This window comes from Diplotaxodon limnothrissa, linkage group LG5 (genome assembly GCF_057381915.1).
Source record: "Diplotaxodon limnothrissa isolate DT_005_m linkage group LG5, D_limnothrissa_male_GT1.1, whole genome shotgun sequence".
NCBI lineage: Eukaryota > Metazoa > Chordata > Actinopteri > Cichliformes > Cichlidae > Diplotaxodon > Diplotaxodon limnothrissa.
In genome coordinates, this window is record NC_140600.1 from 2,073,995 (window position 1) to 2,095,992 (window position 21,998).

The 21,998-nt window shown below is 41.0% G+C and overlaps 1 protein-coding gene across 1 annotated transcript in view; it reads left to right on the forward strand.

Annotated features, from left to right (window-relative positions):
* LOC146631427 (receptor-type tyrosine-protein phosphatase gamma-like) overlaps positions 1–21,998 on the forward strand; it is a 368,587-nt gene that overhangs the window by 285,138 nt on the left and 61,451 nt on the right. Inside the window, exons 7-8 of the mRNA XM_085354812.1 lie at positions 4,935–5,092; positions 17,278–17,470. Coding sequence (XP_085210938.1) covers positions 4,935–5,092; positions 17,278–17,470 — 351 coding nt within the window. The remainder of the gene's footprint in view (positions 1–4,934; positions 5,093–17,277; positions 17,471–21,998) is intronic.

A 21,998-nucleotide genomic window follows, 5' to 3' on the forward strand; every position in this document is an offset into this window, starting at 1 on the left:
TGCGGGCCTTGACTTTGACACATGTGCTATAAACGGACCAAACTTCAGTCAGGAGAACAACTGAGACAATCCATCCACAATACGAGGTTAGTCATTAATATACTGCAACAACATGGGAATAGAGCAGCTGTGATAGAATTCAGCATGAATGAATCAATGGTACAGAAGTGGAGAAAGCGCAGTTTTTGGCTTTCCCATATTCCAAAAGTGCTTTGCTATTACTGTAATTTGCAGATGATGTTTGCAGCCGCTGCAATGCTTTCGACTAAAACAGGTGCAGCTTGATGACACCATCAAAATCTCTACCGTTGGCCAAATTTATATCGTTTCTACCGTATACCGTTTACACCGCCCACCCCTACTGTACAGCCAAGAAAACCAATCATAACGACTAAGGCAACATGTGCATATTGCTGCTCACCTGAACACCACATTAGCAGGTGTCCTGAGTTTATTCACAAAACAAAGGATGAGAAAATAAACTGGATAAAGAGAAACACATGGTGGTGGCGTTGTGCTAGGACTCTTCAGGCTGCAAAGTGTGATCTGAGAGAAGACTTTGTCACCTGCATGGGATGACATCTACAGCTCCTGTGTGAGGTGAATCAGAGACCTGAACTAACTGAAGTTAGTCCTGTAGTGAGGACATTGTACCTTGATAGACCTAGTGACTGTTCTAGTGCACTGTTAAAATTTAAAATAAGGCTCAAATCATACTCACCTTATCACGACTACTGCTCCAGTGAGACCTGGTCCATATGGATCTCCTGCAGCGGTCAAAACCCGCTTAGGATGTACACTCCAAGGTCCGATCACAAACTTACAACCCGAGGACAGTTCCACGCATGCCCAGTGTTTGTTCACATCTTTCAGTTCAGATTCAGGAGATCCATTCCAGCACATCCTCGTGTCCGCTGATGGCTCTGAATCCGTTCAGCTACCTCCTACTCTACCATCAGCAGTTTCTATGTCGTCGCCTGCAGTGCCGCCATCACCAGACTCACTGCCTGTGGCTGCCATTCCGCCAGAGGTCACTGCACTTCCTGGTCCTAACTCACCTGGTCCTGTCTCTACCAAGCCCCGTACATTGTGCCCAGTGCCTGCAGAACTGCCTGACGATTTGCAGTTATGTGCCTGCAGCTGCATCCCATTCGGTCGGCATTTGGACCTGCTTCGCCGCCACCGCTGGCTCCACGGTCGGCCCCCTGAACTGTTTGGCCTGCGTCGTCGACCTCTGGGTCGACCTCTGGGTCGACCTCCTGAACTGTCTGGCCCGTAGAAAAGTAACACTCCTAAAGAGCCCAGATGAGCGCATCAGAACTGTAGAAGTCTTAGTGCAGGACAGAACCTATATCAGACCTGTGGCGTGTCTGATTCCTCTGCCCCACTTCCTGACAAAGGTCAACTCTAACCAGTTAAACATATTTCTCGCTAGAAATATGGGGGCGGCTGTTGTAAAGACTCACCTTTCAGCACACTTCACCAGCTGCACCTTTTTTCTTTTCCTCACCTTTGATTGGGTGTGGTGCTTGCCCTTAATTGCACTCACCTGTCACCCGTTATATAAGGACTGCACTCACCTACCGCTAACTCTTTCTTTACTCCCACATGGGGCGGCAGCTGAGGTGAGTTTCTGTTTGAGTCTCCTGAGTTCATCTATTATTTTGAGTTACTGAGTGACACACTTTATTTTCTTTATTTCCTTTCAGTTAGCAGTCCATGCGTGTCTTTCCTTTTGCTCATTATTCAGTAAAACAAGAAACTTGCAAGTGATTGTTGACTGTTCATTCTCATCCTGACCGAATGAGCCCATGATGGTAACAAGCTCCAACCTCCTCCGAGCCTTCCTTCAAAACATAACCCTTTCCTGACTGATAGATTCTCAGTTGCTTCTTTAGATTGTGGCATGGTGTGTTGCTTTTTGAGATCTTTTAGCCTCCTTCACATTGTCAAACAGATCCTGAGTGATGCGTTGATTCAACAGGTCTGCCAGTAATCAAGCCTGAGTGAAACTGAACTCAGCATTCCAACAAATGTCGTTAATCACAGTTACTTCATGATTTAACAAGAGGGGCAATTACTTGTCCACACAGGCCCAGGTGGGTTTGGATAACTGTTCTCCCATAATGAATGAAATCATCGTTTCGAAAATGCATTGTGTGTTTACCTGTGTTATCTTTGTCTAATAGTCAAATTAGTTTGATGATCTGAAACATGTAACTTCTAGAAACATTAAATATACCGTAATTGTCGGGCTATAAGCCGCTACTTTTTGCACAAGCTTTGAACCCTGCAGCTTTTAGTCAGGTGCGGCTTTTCTATGGATTATCCATGATTTTTGTGATATCGTAAGACGATTTGTTTTGTTTGTTCCGCTGTCGTACGGCACTACGTTGCCTGGCGGAAGGGCATGTGATCAGACACACAGTATCGGGGTTCAAGAGTGGTATGTTAGTCACATGTCCATCCGCCAGGCAACATAGTGCCGTACAAGTAGCGCGAAAAACAAACTTCAAAGTAGCGCTACACGTTCAGCCGGAGGCGTGGATGACGAGCAGCGATAAACTTGCGAAAAGCAAGTTATGCTCAACTCCACCGGTGGAATCTGACAACGTGGAAAAGTGTGAAAACATCCACGATCACCAACGGATTTCGAAGGGCTGGACTGCTGCATGATGGAGAGGAGGTGTCAGTGGTGTGTGACATTTTTAAATACGATGAAGGAATACAAGACAGTCAAAAGGAGTTTCATAGAGCTACGTGCACGGGTGAGTGATCGGGTGATACTCACAACCGAGGCATTGCAGTCAGATTTATTTATACCAAGAGACAGTTGCATAGCATTTCCTGTTTTTCAAGCTTACTTATCAGCATGTGTGTGTGTTCTGTGTGTGTGTGTGTGTGTGTGTGTACGTGACAGGATGTAATGGCATGTGATACAAAAATATATGAACATTTTAATACATTTGAAAGCTTTATAACGGAGGTATCTTTTAATAATAGACATCTGCAGTTTAAACTTAAAAGTTACTTCTATCAGGAGGACACCGCCACGGCCCTTCAGAGGGTGTTCAACTCTGACACTGACAACGAGGATTTGTTTGGTTTTGAAAGTGACAACGAAGGAAAGAAGCTGAGAGTGGATGACGAAGCCACCCTGAGCCTGTTCGTATCCGACACTGGAGGAGAGGACTTTGGTGGTTTTAGTGCGCAGGAAGAAGAGAAAGATGGTGAATGACTGACTTTTCTTCTTGTTAAAGCCGTGTCACTGCACCTGAGCCTAAAAGGTAGTCCGAATCTATTTTTCTGGTGTGCTGTAGGTTATTGTTATGTACTACATTTGTTACTCATTTATGAAGCACAGTACATGTTTCGTACTTGTAATTATCGCTACTTTTACATATACCTAAAAAGTTATGCAAATATGTGCCCATAACTTGTTTTTCAAAATATTAATAAAAGGGATGTGTCTCCAAACAGCCATCTCTTTCCTGACAATTCCCTTTGTGCATATTCTCTTACATATGATAAGTCAACATTGAAACACCTGCGGCTTTTGGTCAGGTGCGGCTAATGTATGTACAAAACAGGATTTTCCCCTGATTTTAGCTTGTGCGGCTAATATTCAGGTGCGCTTTGTAGTCCGGGAAATACGGTAAATGAATAACCTGACAAAAGAAAACCACATGGTCCTCCCAACCACCACAACTCATGTTTCTCATCATTCCTGGATATCATTGCTATAATGAACCTTTCCATCTGTAAACCTGCAAACCCTTGCAAAGACACTGGGTCCCTGTGTTTGCTATTAGAACCTTTCATTCAGCCTTTTAATTTCACATTGATGGTGCAGGGACATTCACTGGCTACCTTGCAACAAACTGCAAGGCAGTTTGTAAAAGAAGCACAGGTGTCTTTTTTGTTATGGTGTCTTCTGCCAACATTTTTCTTCTCTTTTTTTTCATCATCTTCAAAGCTTTTTTACCCACCCATGTTCTTGGGCATTTTGTTAAAGAGTGAAACACTAAGTTATGTCAAAGTTGACAATGTTACTTCAAGGCTGACAATCATATGTTGTTTTCTCTGTCATCTCTTGGGGATGCTAAATTATGAAAGCACAAATCAAAGGAAATCAAGACATTATGTCAGGGTCTGGGAGGGTACCTGCAGGTCTCCAACAGCGGCCCCTCCTCCTTTAGGTTCGGTTGCTCCTCCCTGGCTGACCACCTGTGAGCAATTATTCCGGCAGTATATCAGACCTGCGCTCTCAACCATTCATCGCCTGAGTATCTGCTATCCCCATAGGTAGCACCTGGAGTGGAGGTCTTGTCTCCCTCACTCCCGCCTTCCTGCACCTGGGCCGCTTGCTGCTGATACGACGTGGCCTGCCGGCCCACCACTCACTTGCCTGCCTCCCCACATCTCGACCGCTTCCGGGCCTTCCGCCCCACCTGTCCCCCCCACCTGAAACCAAGTAAAGCAACTCAATTCAACTGTGGAGGATCGTTGATTGTCTGCTGGATCCCACTGACCGTGATCTCCTCTTATTCCAGTGCCCCGGCCCCTACCTAGTCCTGTTTCCGCCTCCCCGCTGCCTCTGCTGTTCAGCCGTCTCCTACAGGTGTCTAGGTCACCCTCCGTTATCTTAGATTATCCTACGCGCCACTAGTGTGGTGGCGTCATTTTGTTTTTTTTGCTTGTGTTTGCCTGTGGGCGGAAATAAATCCTTTGTTCCCTTATCGTCTCGCTTCCGGGTTGGTTTCTGCACCTGTGTCCATCTCTGTTACCTCGTGCCGCTGGGCCGTGACACATTAAACCTAAAGGCTCTGAAGCAAGTCTGAACCCTTGCCACTTCAGTTTGCAGGGAAATAAAGCTTGTTATATAGATTATATTGCATTGATTGAAACTATCTGTCCTACTATCTTTCAAACAGAAAAGGAGACCTTTCTGGAGCCATTTGTGCTTAAGGACCTGCTGCCATCCTCACTGGGAAGTTATTATCGTTACACTGGCTCTTTGACCACTCCACCCTGCAGCAAGGTGGTAGAGTGGATCATTTTCAGCAGTCCTGTCTACTTCTCTTACAAACAGGTAAGAAGCATGCCAGTAATACAGCTGTGTCAACTTGTTTCCTTAGTTATATAAGAATAACACCACTCATTTAAACATATTGCAAAACCTTATTTTTATTCTATGTTAATGCTGAAGTTAATTAACCACAACTTATTTTATAAAATGTAAAAAATTCCCCTCTCTCCTCTGCTGGCGGTCTATCCCTTAAGCTCGGGTTCTCTACTACGGGCCTGTGAGCATGAGGGTCCTCGTGTCCCCTTTTCCTGATGTTGCTGTCATTTGCTATGGCTACGTCTAACACTATGGCCGTCTTCCTCTCCTCCACCCCTACTATGTCCGGTTGGTTAGCCATCATCAGTTTGTCCGTCTGTATCTGAAAGTCCCACAGGATTTTAGCACAGTCATTCTTGACCACCCTAGTGGGTGTCTCCTATTTTGGCTGCTCTTGCTCCTCTTTCTTGGGTTTCTGCTGTCTGAGGTATTCACTGAGCATGTGGTCAGTTGTCTGATGTACTCGTGGATGTTCATTGTCTTATTCTGGATGTGGTTCTAGCGTACAGATTCAGTGTGCTGGATTTGGGGTGAAATCCTCCATGAATGGTCAGGAGCTTGTTATCCCAGCAGGATACCTGATCACCAACAGGGCATAGGTGTTGATAACCCGGATCTTGTTCTTGCCATTCAGCTGACTAATCAGGACTTGCCTTACTTTCTGCAGGTACTTGGTGGTTGCAGCTTTCCTAGCGGCCTCGTTATGGTTCCCATTTGCCTGTGGGATTCCCAAGTACTTGAAGCTGTCCTCAACAATGTTGCCTTCTGGTAGTGTGATGCCCTCAGTTCTGACTACCTTTCCTCTCTTTGTTACGATCCGATTACACTTCTCGAGTCCAAATAACATTCCAGTTTCGTTGCTGTAGATCCTTGTGGAGTGGATCAGTGAAGTGATGTCCCATTCACTCTGGGAATACAGCAAGATATCATCGATGTAGAAGAGGTGGTGTTACTTAAAGCAGTTTCACTCCGGTTCTTTTTTTAATCGTTGGGTCTCCAGAGACGGCACCGGACTGAGTAGTTATTTCACAAAATCTTTATTCATCTTCAGTTACGCATGCACCTTCTAGAAGGAGGGACGTTCAAGGCTGGTGTCCCTCTGCAGATCTTCACTTCTTTGTTTTGTTACAACCAGCTTTATAGAAGCGACCCCATCATAAAACCCACATGATGTGTTGTAAACTCTGTGTTTGTATATGTATGTGCAAGCACGTGAGTGCCAGTGTGTGTGCGTACCTGTGTGTTTATGTGAGTGTACGTGAGTGACTGTGCGTGTGGGTGGGTGTGCGTCGCCACAGTTAAAGCACAGTGTGTCTCTGTGTATGTGACTTCCTACTGGTCATAAAAGTCCATCTCCCCTCACCCAAGCTACACCAAATTCCTTTACAAAACATACAAAACACAGTTAACATATTACAAGCACTGAGACCCCCACTCTGCATCCACTGGGCCATTGGCCTCTTGTTGTCTTACTTTAACAGCTAAGCATGTGGAGGGTCTCCTGCAAACCTACTTCTAAGTTATGACAATTATAAGCTTTTCACGTACTAGCATTAGCATCCCCCATCTGTAGCTTCCTGTCTCCTTTTATGACAGGCTGACACCTGGTGTGCATAAATTCCTCTCCCTCTACTGTAGCTAAACCAAACTGAAACCCACAGACAAATCCTTCCCTATTCCTCTGATCTACTGCTGGACCCTTTCATCTAAGCAAATTTAACACATTATATTCTAATAATTGTTTTCTTGTACTCACAGTGGCTGATATCCTTAGACAGTCTTGTTAATGATCTCATTGAGGAGGTCCAGGCCTATGCAGAACAGCAGTGGGGACAGCGCATCTCTTTGGTAGATCCCGCTCTTGATGGTGACGTGTGCTATAGGCTTTCAGTCGGCCTCCAATGTTGTTTGTCACATCCCCATTGAGTTCTTGATGAAGGCTCTAAGGGTCCTGTTGATCTTGTACAGTTGTAGTCATTTCAGGATCCAGGTGTGGGGCATCGAAGCATAGACCTCCTTGTAATCAATCCAGGCAGTGCACAGGTTGGTCACTCTAGCCTTGCAGTCTCGGGCAACTGCTTTCTCTACCAGCCGCTGATGTTTCGCTCCTCTGGTATTCCTGCCAATTCCTTTCTGTGCCCCACTCATGCATTGCATGATCCGGAATGTATTCACTATGGAATGTGAGAAGGAAAAGTGTGAACAAAGCAATAAAATCATTTACAACTTTTGTAACTGACAGACCTCTTACTTTTAAAGTAAGAGGTCTGTCACGGTGTGAGCCGTACAGACTGGACCCAGAGCAGATTTAACACAGAAGTGGAGCGTACATGACAAGAATTTATTACAGTGAGTGAAACTGTGGAACAGGGTTCATACGCCTTTTTCAGGGTCAAATTCAAGCAATGCCATGTGAAAATTAAGACAAATCATCCTAGGTGAACAAATCAACTTGTTAGAGACATTCTTCTCCTGTTGATAAAAAAACAACCAAAAATAAATGAGTCTTCTCATCAGATATTGATGCTTCTTTCATGTGTGACAAAAAATAGGAGACAGATGTTTGTTTGTTTGTTAGTTTTATTGGGAATTAACTTAGCTTCTCAGATGAGAGGTGAAAGGTCTTCAAGCAACTTAAAAAAATCCAGACGCTTTTCTTCCCAAGCTCCTTAGACTACAATGACCTGGATGACTGAGAACCTTCACAGACACATTCTATAGTTAGTATCTGAAGTCAGTTTTGTTAATGATCTGGCTGAGGCTAGCCTCCAGTGTTGCTCTCCACATCGCCTCATTGATCTTTTATAGTTCTAGACATTTCAGGTCCACGTGTTAGAGACTGAGTCATAAGTGTTCCTGTAATCAATCCAGGAGGTGCACATGCTGGTCAGTCTGGTCTTACAGTCTCTAGTGACTGTTCTATCTGCCAACAGCTGGTGTTTTGTCCCTGTAGTGATTCTGCCAAATTCCTTTCTGTGCCCCGCCCATGTACTGAGCAATGTGCCTGTTCATGCTAGACACTATGATGGCTGACAGGTTTCTTTCATGTTGTGCTGAGTCAGGTAGTTGACTTTGGGATTAGGACTGCCCAGGCTTTCATTAGCCATTCTGGTTGTGTCTCATCTATTAGCATTTTGCTCATTTGTGCTGCCAGACAGTCATGGAGTGCAGTTAGCTTTAGCCAGTAGATGTGAATCATGCCAGGGCCTGTTCTGTCCAGCTCTTAGACAAAGACTTGCTCTTGGATGTCTGCCACTGTGCTTTAATCTGTTCTTAGATCCACTAGCCACTGGGCATTGTTGTCCTCTGCTGTATCCTTCTCCCATATGCTCAGTAGAACAGGACTGGTTCATCTCCAGTATTGGTGGGGCTGTTCTCATATTATTCTCTTGCCATTGACAGTATGTTTTGGATGGTTCCATGGAGAACATCTGGTATAGCATCCTGGCTTCAGTAATTGTGCGTCCCTCCATGGCTATGCCTCCCCAGACCATTACTGACCCACCACCAAATCTGTCATGTTGAGTGATGTTGTAGGCAGGGTAACATTTTCCACATCTCCTTGAGACCCTATCACATTTGCTAAGGGTGAACTCATACTCATCTGTGAAAAGCACAGGGCACCAGTGGTGGACCTGCTTATTCTGGTACTGGAATTGGCAGGTCCACTACCAAGAAAAATGGTGGTATTGGAAAGTCATGTCCGTGTGTATTTTTATCTGATCTGTTTGCTCAGGATTTGACAGAGACAGGCACCTGCTGGTCCTTGATGGGTCGTGGGAGTTCTAAACTTTGAAATAGTAACACAGCTCAGGAGTGATCATATATATATATTGCACAAGGAACAGAAATCCTACAGAGGATGCCTAGAGAGAAGATGGATTGATAAGAGGCATGGTGGTAAAGTGGTTTGCACTGTCGTCTTGTAGTAAAACGTTTCCTAGATACTCGAAAAGGAAGGTTCCTGCATATCCTGCAGTTTAGATGGCCTGTGTATCCCTGTGAATGTTTCCTTCAGGCACTCCTGTTCCAGAGACAAGCATGTTATATTAATTGGTTATTCTAAATTAGCTGTGGATGCAACGTACATAAAGTGCTTTAAGTGTATAGAATAACATGCTCTGCTTTGAGTGGTCAGTAAGATTAGAAAGGCGCTATATAAAGAAAAGTGCATTATGCCTGCAAGCACAATAATCTGCAATGTAACTACATAGTCTGAAAATAAACAACTTAGAATTAATTTACTCTAAGCTACCTGATCTCTTAAAAAATAAATCATGAAAAGGGTTAAACTTACAAAGCTGTCTCAGTGAAACAGTGGCAAGTCCCATACACACAAAGTTTTCTATCACTGTTTTGAATGGGCAAGACAAGTATGCAATAATCAAGTTTTTTGTTCTAAATATTAATAAATGTTGAATTGATATTGAGATTTACAAAGGGTAATTACGAGTTGTTCTGGGTTTTTTTGTTTGTTTGTTTTTTTAGGACAAAGCATTTAAAATAGTATTTAACAGTTGAAGTGTTTATTGTCATGTGTCCAAAGGAAAAGAAGGCATTTCTCTGTGCAATGAAATTCGTTCTTTGCTGTCCACACACAGATGCCGATTAACATGTAAAATAGAAATAAAACATAAAATACAAATGGTACAAATAAACAAAAGAAGATAAAAAAGAAGACAATATTAAAGTGTGAAACAGAGATCTACAAAAGAGCTATGAGCTTAATATGCAGGGTGACTTGATGTGCAAAAAATTATTATTACTGTTCATAACAGTTGCAATGGTTACACAAACCTGTATGATAAATCCTAGAAGTTCGAGGTTTGTTTGTTTTGTTTTTTTTAAATCACTGTGGCTGTTATTACTCCGTGCTTTAGGTAAAAAGTGACCTGAGTGATAATTTTCTCCAATTAAGTTGTAAAACCACTCTGCTGTCTGAAAATGTGTTAGATAACTCCATTCCAAATTGATCTGTCCTTCCGCTTTTGGTGTAGACATTATTATAAGGGAAGATTTGGCCTTAATCATACTGTCAAAGCACGAAATATGAACAGTATGGAAGTAAGCATTAAATAAAGAGCCCTGATGTTAAACTTGCCCTGTGCCTTCAGTAGTTTATACTTTAAAACTGTCAAGGTTTTTCTTTGGGAAATGCAAAGATAACCATTGTTCAGTTCAACTCAGTGTTATGTGTGACTTGATGTTATTTACTACGTTCATCATATTGTAATTGTGAAGGAAATCCTGTGTAACCAGGCCAGCTTGAGCAGAATAACTCAGCAGATGCTGCGCACTTAATGGTGTGTGTGTGTGCGTGTGTGTGTGTGCGTGTGTGTGGTTTTATAGAAAGTACTTTGAGCTCCAAAGTGTTGAGAAAAGTGCTCTATAAATAAAACATAAATTGAGTATTTGGTACCACAGATGCATCATTGTCTTGCACACACTCAAAAGTGACACTAATCCTCTGCTAATAAGCTACCTCCAGAGACTCCTCCTTGAAGTGACCCCTTGATCCCTAATGAGAAGGAAAATCCATCCACCCTAATTATTAAGCCCTGTTACTTAACATAAATAAGAAGGTGATCCGGCATTAAGACTACTGACAGAACAATATTTTGCCCATGTTTATAGCAATAACAAACTTTTTTTTTTCTGGTCCACTTGGTAAAGAAGGTCCTGCAGCAGCTACACTTCCTGTGTCCTGAGGAAAATAACCTGACCTTCTGCCACTCCTCATTTGAGAGCGTACTCTCTTACTGCCTGGGTGTTTAGTACGCAGGGGGCTGCGCCGAGGACAATAAACACTGCCCCAAAAATCCCTGGCTGCCCTCTGCCACCCCTGTAGGCCATTGCCAGATTCTCCTGTCTCAGGAAAACCAGGGCCATCACATGTGACCACTTGCAGCCCGCCGACCACCTGTTTGACCGCCACATTACTTCAATAAAGCGCTTTACAAAATTCCCACCCAAACCTACCGGGTACATAACAGTGCTCAGTACATATTATTTATTTAAAATGTTTGTATATGGAAGGAATATGTTTATTCTATTTTCAAAGGACAACATACCAACAATACGTGTAAGCAGTACAATCAATTTAACACTGCCAATAAAGACATATGTGCTGATTTGAGTAGAAACTTTATTGCACGTAAACATTTGACATGACAGGAAACTCCTGAATACAGCTTTTGTAAGCTACCTCCTGGAATTTCAGTGACACTTTTCATTTTGTAATTGACTTACGGTTGCTTTGGGCTCAGGTTTTCGAAACGAGATTCAGCCTGAAGTGAATAAAATCAAAGGCCTGTTGAGTTTTGCTTTTTGAAACACTTTCGTTTTGGATGATAGTTGAAGTAGGGTTAGCAAAAAGGGGCCGATGCTCAGATACTTACATGACAGCTCAACAAAAATCGGCTCCTTTCAAACAGACTGCGTGTGTGGACACATGTGTATGAAGAGCCGGTCTCGTGTGTCGTCAACCTTTTAATGTTTTTTGTTATACTCGACTCATTTCACAATTGCCCTAAAATTGAGATGTCAACAGAGAAATACTAGTGAGATTAACCTATGAGTACCAATTCTAAGTAGGATGGGTGAGTTAATCCTTCCACCTGAGATGGTTCAGAACATTTTAAATTGTAACATGACATTGTAAAATACCTCTTCAGAATAAATACTGATATGGTGATTTGGATTTTCAAATAAATATACTTAGGCTATATCCACACGTACACAGGTATTTTTAAAAATGGAGATTGTTGAGTCTAAACTTAGACCTCGCTGACTCGTGAGACTTATTTCCGTGAAGGAATGATGCAAGGCAACAGTGATCAATCGATTTTACTTGCGCAAGGGAGGCCCCGGTCGGTGTCTCAGAGCACTCTGAATCCTACCACAGACGACCTCGACTCAGGGCTCCGCTTGCCGCCTTTTATTGAAAACAGTTACAGTACACACAAGCACCTCCCATTGTAAAACCCCCCTATGGTTACAAAAGATAAGGCATTGTGTGTGTGTGTGTGTGTGTGTGTGTACGTGAGTGTGTCTTTCTGTGTGCGGGACTTCCTGATAACAACTGTTTTTAACAACATCCTTGGTCATAAAAAGGGTAGTCTCCCCCACACCCTATATATGGCTCAATTCCTTTATTGGTTCACCATGCACAACACAAGTGAGGCCATGAAGGGCAGGAAGTTTACTAAACAACAAAACAGAACCTTCACATGGGATGTGCCTGTAATAAAACACTACAGCCTCCCACCATTCGACAGGCTGGAGAGGGGAACAAAGGAATGTCTTTGATCACACAGTTTGAAACAATGTAGAGATGGTAAGCATAAAAATGACAACATTTAACAATTCACTCTAACAGAGATTTTCCATTTTCGTTTTTAAAAAAAAAATCTCATCCACACGTGCAGTTTTAAAAAAAATATGTCTGTCCACATGTAAAGGCTAAAAACAAAATTTTGGTCAATCAGAAGTCTAGAAGCCTGGGAGGGAAATAGTGATGGGATTTCCGGCTCTTTTTAGAGAACCAGCTCTTTTGGCTCGGCTCACTAAAAAGAACCGGCTCTTCAGGTTGTTTTGTTGCTTTAATTAATTTATTATTAACAACAATATGAAATTATGCACAAAAGGAATTATTAATGTAAAAAAAAAAGTGGTTTTATTTATATATGTTTATATATAAATATATACAGTGGACCCTAGAGACAAAGCACGTACAAACTCCAAAACACATTTCTAGCGTTAACGGAACTTCCAAAACAGAGCTACCTAGATCACTTAAATAACACAACTGAAAGCATATGTGTATTGTGTGTGTATTTATACACAAGCACTCATATATATTCAAATAATTAAAAAAGAATTTACATTTACCTGTTACTACCACACACCAAATCCGGTCATTGGTACTTGCTGACTTGTTTAGCCACTAGGTAACAAAAGCTCAACACTGCCCCCTAGCATCCTGGAGCACTTCTGTTGTGTTTTGTACGTGTTTTGGAGTTTGTATGTGCTTTGTCTGTAGGGGCCACTGTAAATATACTTTTATTTGTTCACTCCACATAAAATGTAATAAATAAATCATATAATACAAAAATCAACTATTTACATTTTAAACTTTTAACTATTTAAATTTTCAGCTTTTTCCTTTTAAACAAATTTAAAGTGAAACAACACAAAACACTGCAAACCACAACACAATTAAATATAAATTATAATATGAAAACAAAAAGAAGATGCATATTCTCTGTCATATGGACCTGCATGAATAAACTTTCTGAATCATTTATCATCTGCAACTGAAAATAGTTGTGGATGATTACTATACCTTTCTAATGTGACGTTGTTGTCCCTGGCTCTCTCTCTCTCTCTCCTGCTCTGTTCCTGTGCTACTGCGAGTGTAACTACTGCCCCTCCCCCTCTGCTCAGCGCAAGCACAAGGCTCGCGTGCGGAGTGAAGCAAAAAAAAAAAGTGCGAGAGAGAGGGTGAGAGAAAGAAGAAAAAACAAAAAAACAAAAAAAACCACGGCTCCCATTAAGGATCCGGCTCACGTAGTTCACTTCAAAGATCCAGCTCTAAGAGCCGTTTCGTTCGCGAACACCACATCACTAGTGCATTTGTTTTGCACGTGCATTAAATTAAAGTTGATTATGACGATTAAGCATTGTGAGGTGGAGGGTGGGGGCGGATCCCTAATATTTTTGCTGGGAGTTGGCAACCCTATTAGTTAGGTTGTTTAATATTTCTGCTAAGTACTCTTTAACCCTCTACAGCATAGCATTGCCCTGTGGCAACAAACCACATTTTCATGCCTTACACTGGCCCTTCAAAAAAAACAACCTTTTTTTTTTTCCAAATAATGCTACCAGGCACATCTCTTTGAAATAAAATGAAGAGTTGAAGGTGGTGTGACTTTCATTTGGGGGGCAGGACCCCTTTCTGCAAGCTGCACTACATGACAGACATCTCCATTAGGAGGCAAGATAAAGATCACTATTTTACATGTTTATAGTGAAATAAATGTATATTAAAAAATACTTGTATGTGCATGAATATGTTAAGAAGCATATTTGATTGTTTGTTCTACTTTTTTAAATTTATTTATACAGTAAAACTGTTAATTTTCATTCTTTGCCTCAAGGCAACACTGCGCAGTTAGCCCAATCTTTTTCAGGCAATATAATGCATTTGCATATGTGTGTAGAGATGTGTTTGTGTGCATTTATATGATCATAGTCAATGTTTTTACTTTACAATCTACTCATAATTACAGGACATGGATGTAAAAACCTTTTATGCAAGGAAACCAAGGGAATGTGCACTTTCTGTCCTCAGAAAGTGAGGACAGTGAGCTGGAAAATAACTCAAAATGTTAGAAATATTCCAGTGTTAGAAAACAAGCACTGCTCAGTGTTAGCCATTGTTAATCTTCAAAACTGACTAGGTTACTTTTAAACATATAACACTGTCAAAAGTGTTAATTTAACACTCAACAGTGTTGTATTTAACACTCAGAGGTGTGGACCCATACAGGGAGTGCAGAATTATTAGGCAAGTTGTATTTTTGAGGAATAATGTTATTATTGAACAACAACCATGTTCCCAATGAACCCAAAAAACTCATTAATATCAAAGCTGAATGTTTTTGGAAGTAGTTTTTAGTTTGTTTTTAGTTTTAGCTATTTTAGGGGGATATCTGTGTGTGCAGGTGACTATTACTGTGCATAATTATTAGGCAACTTAACAAAAAACAAATATATACCCATTTCAATTATTTATTTTTACCAGTGAAACCAATATAACATCTCCACATTCACAAATATACATTTCTGACATTCAAAAACAAAACAAAAACAAATCAGCGACCAATATAGCCACCTTTCTTTGCAAGGACACTCAAAAGCCTGCCATCCATGGATTCTGTCAGTGTTTTGATCTGTTCACCATCAACATTGCGTGCAGCAGCAACCACAGCCTCCCAGACACTGTTCAGAGAGGTGTACTGTTTTCCCTCCTTGTAAATCTCACATTTGATGATGGACCACAGGTTCTCAATGGGGTTCAGATCAGGTGAACAAGGAGGCCATGTCATTCGTTTTTCTTCTTTTATACCCTTTCTTGCCAGCCACGCTGTGGAGTACTTGGACGCGTGTGATGGAGCATTGTCCTGCATGAAAATCATGTTTTTCTTGAAGGATGCAGACTTCTTCCTGTACCACTGCTTGAAGAAGGTGTCTTCCAGAAACTGGCAGTAGGACTGGGAGTTGAGCTTGACTCCATCCTCAACCCGAAAAGGTTGAGGATGTGGTTTTTCCACACGCTTCTTGCGACCCTGTTGACTATTTTGAATGAAACGCTTGATTGTTCGATGATCACGCTTCAGAAGCTTTGCAATTTTGAGACTGCTGCATCCCTCTGCAAGATATCTCACTATTTTTGACTTTTCTGAGCCCGTCAAGTCCTTCTTTTGACCCATTTTGCCAAAGGAAAGGACGTTGCCTAATAATTATGCACACCTGGTATAGGGTGTTGATGTCATTAGACCACACCCCTTCTCATTACAGAGATGCACATCACCTAATATGCTTAATTGGTAGTAGGCTTTCGATCCTATACAGCTTGGAGTAAGACAACATGCATGAAGAGGATGATGTGGACAAAATACTCATTTGCCTAATAATTCTGCACTCCCTGTATAGACACTCTCTAGTGTTAATTTAACACTGGAGATTTTGCTGTGTAAAGCTCCCCCAAAATAAGGAGAAATATTTTTTCCCAAAAAATTTAAAAGTCATGCAGTAGAGGGTTTTTAAGATACCAGAATAGGGATGATGGAGTAGGTTTAAATTTATTAGATTGATCAGTTTTGCTGAACTATAAAATATTTTGGGTGCAGTGTATTTTTTGCATACGAGTATAACAGAATAACTTTAGTGTTTTGTTTTGTTTTTAAAACTTGAGTATGAACTTATACAAAATGCAGCAAGTTATTTATAAAAAACAGTTTTATTGATTACAAGCTACACTATATCTGATTCATATCGGTATCGGCAGATATCCAAATTTATGATATCGGTATCGGACATAAAAAAGTGGTATCGTGCCATCGCTACATAGTATACAAGAACATCTGTGCAGAGTATGGCCTGGAAGTCCTGAGGTCAAAATGGAACACGAGTGATTCAGAAGAGAACAAAGGTTTTAGTGAAACTGAGGCTTGGGGGTCTGGTGAAAGGTTTGGTGAAACGGAGGCAGAGAGTGGTCGAGAAGGACCAAACTAAGATCCTATGGGATTTTCAGATACTGACAAACTGGTGATGGCTAACCAACCAGACAGTGGTGGACAAGAAGAGGAATCAGAGGAAGATGGCTGTCGTGATAAATGTAGCAATACTGAATGATAGCAACATCAGGGAGAAGGAACACAAGAACCTGGGCTGAAATAAAAAGTCAAGAAGGTGTGGAGGGTGAAGGTAACAGTGGTCCTACTGGTAATCAGAGCACTAGGTACAGTGACCCCAAGCTAAAGGAGTGGCTCCAGCAGATCCCAGGAACAACATCGGAGATCTCTGTCCAGAAGAGCGCGATCCTAGGAACAGCTAAGATACTGTGCAGGACCCTCAAACTCACAGGCCTTTTTAAAAAAACATTTTTTTTTTACTGGTGGAATGACAAAGTTTTTTCTTTTTTTTTAATGGAATAGTAACAGTGAGCATTCAGCATTTTTGTAGTGTCCCATGTTTGCTTATTTTTTAAAATGCATTTATTTATCATTTATATATTTGCATGCAGTTGTTTTCAAATGTGTGTTATGTGTTTATGTTATTTCATTTTTATTAATTTATATTTCAGTGCGTTGAAACCTGTGTATTTTTATGTCAGGTCCTTTATTGGTCACTGCCACGTGCCAGGCAATTATCAAAGTTTCTTTATTTTCCTGCTCATATTCTTAATTTTTGTGAAATGCTTTGTTTTATTTTGTCAGTAAAATTGGCTTTTGCTTCTGTGTGATGAGTGCAAAAAAAGAATGAAAAGACACTCAAAATAACCAAATTGACTTCTGCTTGGTAATAACTACCTGTCTCCACTCGTATCTCTATTTTGCTGTAATGTTCACTTTCCCTACTACCACCAGTTGGAGGCTTTCTACTCCATCTTCACCACAGAGCAACAAGACCATGTTAAGTCGGTGGAGTATCTGCGCAGCAACTTCAGGCCCATCCAGAGCTTAGATAACCGGCACGTCTTCAAGTCTGCAGTAAAAGATGCCTGGTTGCCTGACCTAAATGACAGCGGCAGCAACCCGTATGGCACAGAGGCTTCCAAAGGTAGGATGTTCACACTTTAAGTATTAATTTTTTGGGTTTTTTTATATTACCTATTCCAGAGGTGGGACCAAGTCATTGTTTTGCAAGTCTCAAGTAAGTCTCAAGTCTTTATCCTCAAGTCTCAAGTCAAGTCTCAAGTAATGTCAGGCAAGTCAGAGTCGAGTCTCAAGTCACTGGTGTAAAAGTCCGAGTAAAGTCACAAGTCTGAAATTTTGAATTTCAAGTCTTTTCGAGTCTTTAAAAAAAAACGAAAAAAGAAGGTTGCAGTTATGCTAAATGTAAATATTGGACCATGTAATTTTTAAATCTGTGTTTTTCTCAACACATGACAAAATAGTGAACTTGCAGCTCAATTAAACTTAGCTCCAAGAATAATTTTCACCGACAGTTCTGAGATAAGCTGCATGTTATTCTTGGATGCGGTTGTAGGACCGGTGTTGTGCCAAAAAGTGATTGTCTGCCAAAAACTGATTTCCGGTATTTGCCAAAATTGATTGCTTGTATTTAAACTGCTATAAGTAACTTGTTGGGCTATAATATATGAAACAGATGTCAAATGCATCCCTCATGGATGACATATAGTCATCTTGAGCCACAAACAACATCCGTGTAACAAGGTAGAAGCCACAATCAGTTTTTGGCAGTGACTTTTATATAACCTTTATTTTTGCAGTTAAAAACAATCTCATTAACATTAAAAATGTCTTTTGTAAGAGTAAGTTGGCCAAGAGGACAGCAGAAATGGCAGCAAATATTCCAATAGTTCTTTAAAAATATTTTAAGTAGGGATAAGGGACCGGATTGGTTATAATGTAAGTACAATAACACAGAGTTGTGAAGATACTTGAAAAACTGATAATTTTTTAATTCTATATATAACCCCTTTGTAAACCCTGTTCACCGAAGTCTATTTACGAACATACATAAAGATATTACACGGAAAAAAATACACGGAAACATTGGAAATCAGTTTTTGGCAGACAATCACTTTTTGGCACAACACCGGCTTTAAAATCGCATGACAAAAATATCATACACATTAAAAAAAACTGCATCACCAACGTAGCCTGGACAACATTTGCTAGTTAGATGAAGTCAGCTATCTCATCGTAGCATGTTTATTTGCATATTTATAATTATACGGTTCTTGGAGTGAGTGCATACACTCATGAAGTTTAGTAACTTCAGGTCACTGCAACAAGCCCAGGTACAGTTTACCGACGGATGGGTACAGGACCTTGAAATGCACCGTGTAGAACGAAAGACCATCGTACGTATCATAAGTTTACCAGTCTCACAAGTCGTCTTCATAAATACACATTCGTTAACCGTTTATTAATAGGACCTTTGAGCTCAACGGTAATTAATTAGTAGTAGAAATAATTTCTGGTACGCGTTACAGAAATGTAGCAGTGACAATAATACTGTATGCTGTAATCGTACTGGGCAATTAGTGATACATAAAAACTGTTTTATCCTGTGAATAAAAGTATATGTTTTTGTCAATGTACCATAATAACAGAGGCGAAACGCAATATTGTGTCAGGACAATTCACTACTTATGCACATTAAACAAAGGAGCATAGCGCGACAATTTCTGTTCAGCGCCAGACTTGCTTGTAACCTATATCACCAATTATGTTAAGAAAAATGACGCATTAACTACAACAGCAAACTGACCTTCGTGTAAATGCTTGGAGCAGACTAACCTGTGAGCTGGAGTGTTCTGGGACGTTATATTTGGTCTTTGAATGGCTGCAATCCAGTCGCGTCTTTGTTACTTCGGAAACATGGCTCAAACAATTTCTCTTCAACGACGTAATCCGATAACAACCGATCTCTTTACCCGTCGGCTTCCCGTGGCTGTCATGCGACCGGCTATTGCAGTTAATAATACAACGGCTTCTTGACATTTTTGTGTTTCTTTTTATTGCTGTATAACTGATTTTAATTGAAAGCCTGCGTGCGCTAGTACCTCTTGCCACGAGTTCCCAGAATCCTTTGCGGTTCTACCCCTGAATGACGTCACATTTTCAATCTACATGTACATCTAATATACATGTTAAATTTTATATTTGGGGTGAAATATCAAGTCTTTTCAAGTAAACCGGTTCAAGTCCAATTCAAGTCCCAGGTCATTGGTGTAAAAGTCCAAGTCAAGTCACAAGTCTTAGAACGTTTTTTCAAGTCAAATCTAAAGTCATAAAATTAATGACTCGAGTCTGACTCGAGTCCAAGTCATGTGACTCGAGTCCACACCTCTGACCTATTCATATTCATTGACTTAATTTATATAAAAGGAGGTATTGGTATTTACATCTGTAGTTTCAATCTATGCTTGGATCAAAGTAAGGGAAAATGCTACTTTGGGTCAGGTACTTGTACTAGCTTAAACAGCTACATTTCCCTCGCTGCTATGAACTGAGCTGAAATGAGCTGAGAGTCCAAAGTGCAGAGAACTAATCTGAAGAAATAAAAAGTGAAATCCCAGGCAGAGCAGCTCAATCTTATTGCTTTTAAGCCAAGTGGAGCAGACTGAGGCTTGGTTTGATGACACTGAGGCATGTGGACAAGGTGATAAACTTTCAGTGTTCTACTTTTACAATAATTAATTGATTAAAGCATTTCTTATGGCATTGTATCCAGCTGTAGGCAAATAAAAAATGTAGACAATATCCTGTTTTGTTTCACAGTGAGTGATCTGTTTTAGCATAGCTACTGTAACTCAACCAATTCCCCAAAATAAGTTGTAATTTTTTTTCAATGTTCAATCTAATGTCTTAACTTTGTAACTATTGTTAGTTTTTGCAGGATAGAGTCAAAATGACACATCCTGGTGGTTCTAGGGTTGTTTAAAATGTTGGCATTGACCCTCTGTTAGTGCTTGGTTCTATCACTTGGTCTCCCAGGTGATCTATACAGAATTCCTAATCTGCTAAAATATATCCTCACATCATTCTTCCATGGTAATGATTCTTAATGTTAATAAACGAAGTATATGTACAGATTGTCTTTTCTTTTTGTGTGCTTTTGGATTATCTGTCTTTTTAGTACTAATTCTGTTAACTCTCCTAACATAAGGCAGTGGGAGGCACACTGGCCAACCTCCCACTCTCACCTCATTACCAGTCAAAGAATGCTACAACGTGTGCAGAGTTTGTGTATGCATGCTGTGTGTTTGTGAATGTGCTTGTTTTTCTCTGTGGACTTATAAGTCTGCATGTGAGGCCTAGCATCTGTTCACTGTCATCTCTCCCTAAAGAGTTTGTCCCCAACCTTCCTTCAGGCACTGTTCCATATGGTCCGCAAGGAAAGTATATATGCTAGACATGCACAAACCCACTCTTCCACATACGCGTGTGTGTGTGTGTGTTTTCCTGGCACATTATGCTTGCTCGTGTAGGATGTCCTTGAGTGCTACTATGAGACATTTTCTGTATGCAAAGAAGAAATGCAGATCAGGAGGAGGGAAGACGGCTGGATGGAAGTGTGTAGAATTACAGTTAAAATGAAAATAACAGGTACAGCTGTCTAAACCGCTTCTTAATGCAAATATCTAATCACCCAGTTACATGGCAGCAATTCAGTATATTTAGGAAGGAAGAACATGGTTTGAATTACAGTAGAAAGTATTAACTAAGCATTAGAATGGAGAAAAATCCGATCTAAGTGACTTTGAATGTGTCAGAGTATTGTATGAGTATTTTGGAAACTGGTGATCTACTGGTAGGGATGGGTACTGGTGTCCGGTGCCATGATGGCACCGGTTCTGACATAAACGGTAGTAACCAGACCGAAAAGCAGCGCACATTTCGGTGCTTTATTTCGGTGCTGTTTTTTCCTGAGCTGTGATACACTTCTAGCCAATCATTTTACGTTTCCGAGGATAGTAGGCGGGTCCAGGTACGTACGTTCTTTTAGAGCAGAGCTACAGATTAAAAATGTCCAAGGCGAAGCGGTCAAAAGTCTGGCTGTACTTCACAGCAAAAGATGCAAACTCAGCAGCAACAAGTGCTTTAAGCTGATACTGTGATACTGTCAAAGGAGGTAACACCTCAAATCCGATGAAACACCTGGCGACGCATAGCGTTTTTTTTAAAAGCCGAGAAATGCGCTGTATTTAATAGCTTGCTGCGAGACCTCACACTGAGCACATCTACTGCGGGTGGGTTGCCTGTTATCAGACCCGGAGTTAGCAACATCCCCAAAAACCCGAAGAGGAGAGTCCTGGCCCCTAGCCCTGCCAGTGTAGCAGAAATGATGAGGATGATGATGCAGCAGCAGCCGTTCTTCTCTGCGTGAGTAGCTTAATGTTGTTCGTGTGTAATTTACGTTGAGTAGGCTAACCACGTTATTACATTAATGCATGTAAGGTGAACTAGCAAACACCATCATAGCTACATGCGGCTGTCTTCTTGTTTGATGGCAGATACTCCCTTCACCCTGGCCAAAAAGGCTAAAATGACCAAAGAAAAAGTGGAAAACAGCTAAACATGAGAGGTTTTTGGACAAAGTTTGTGTTTTTTCC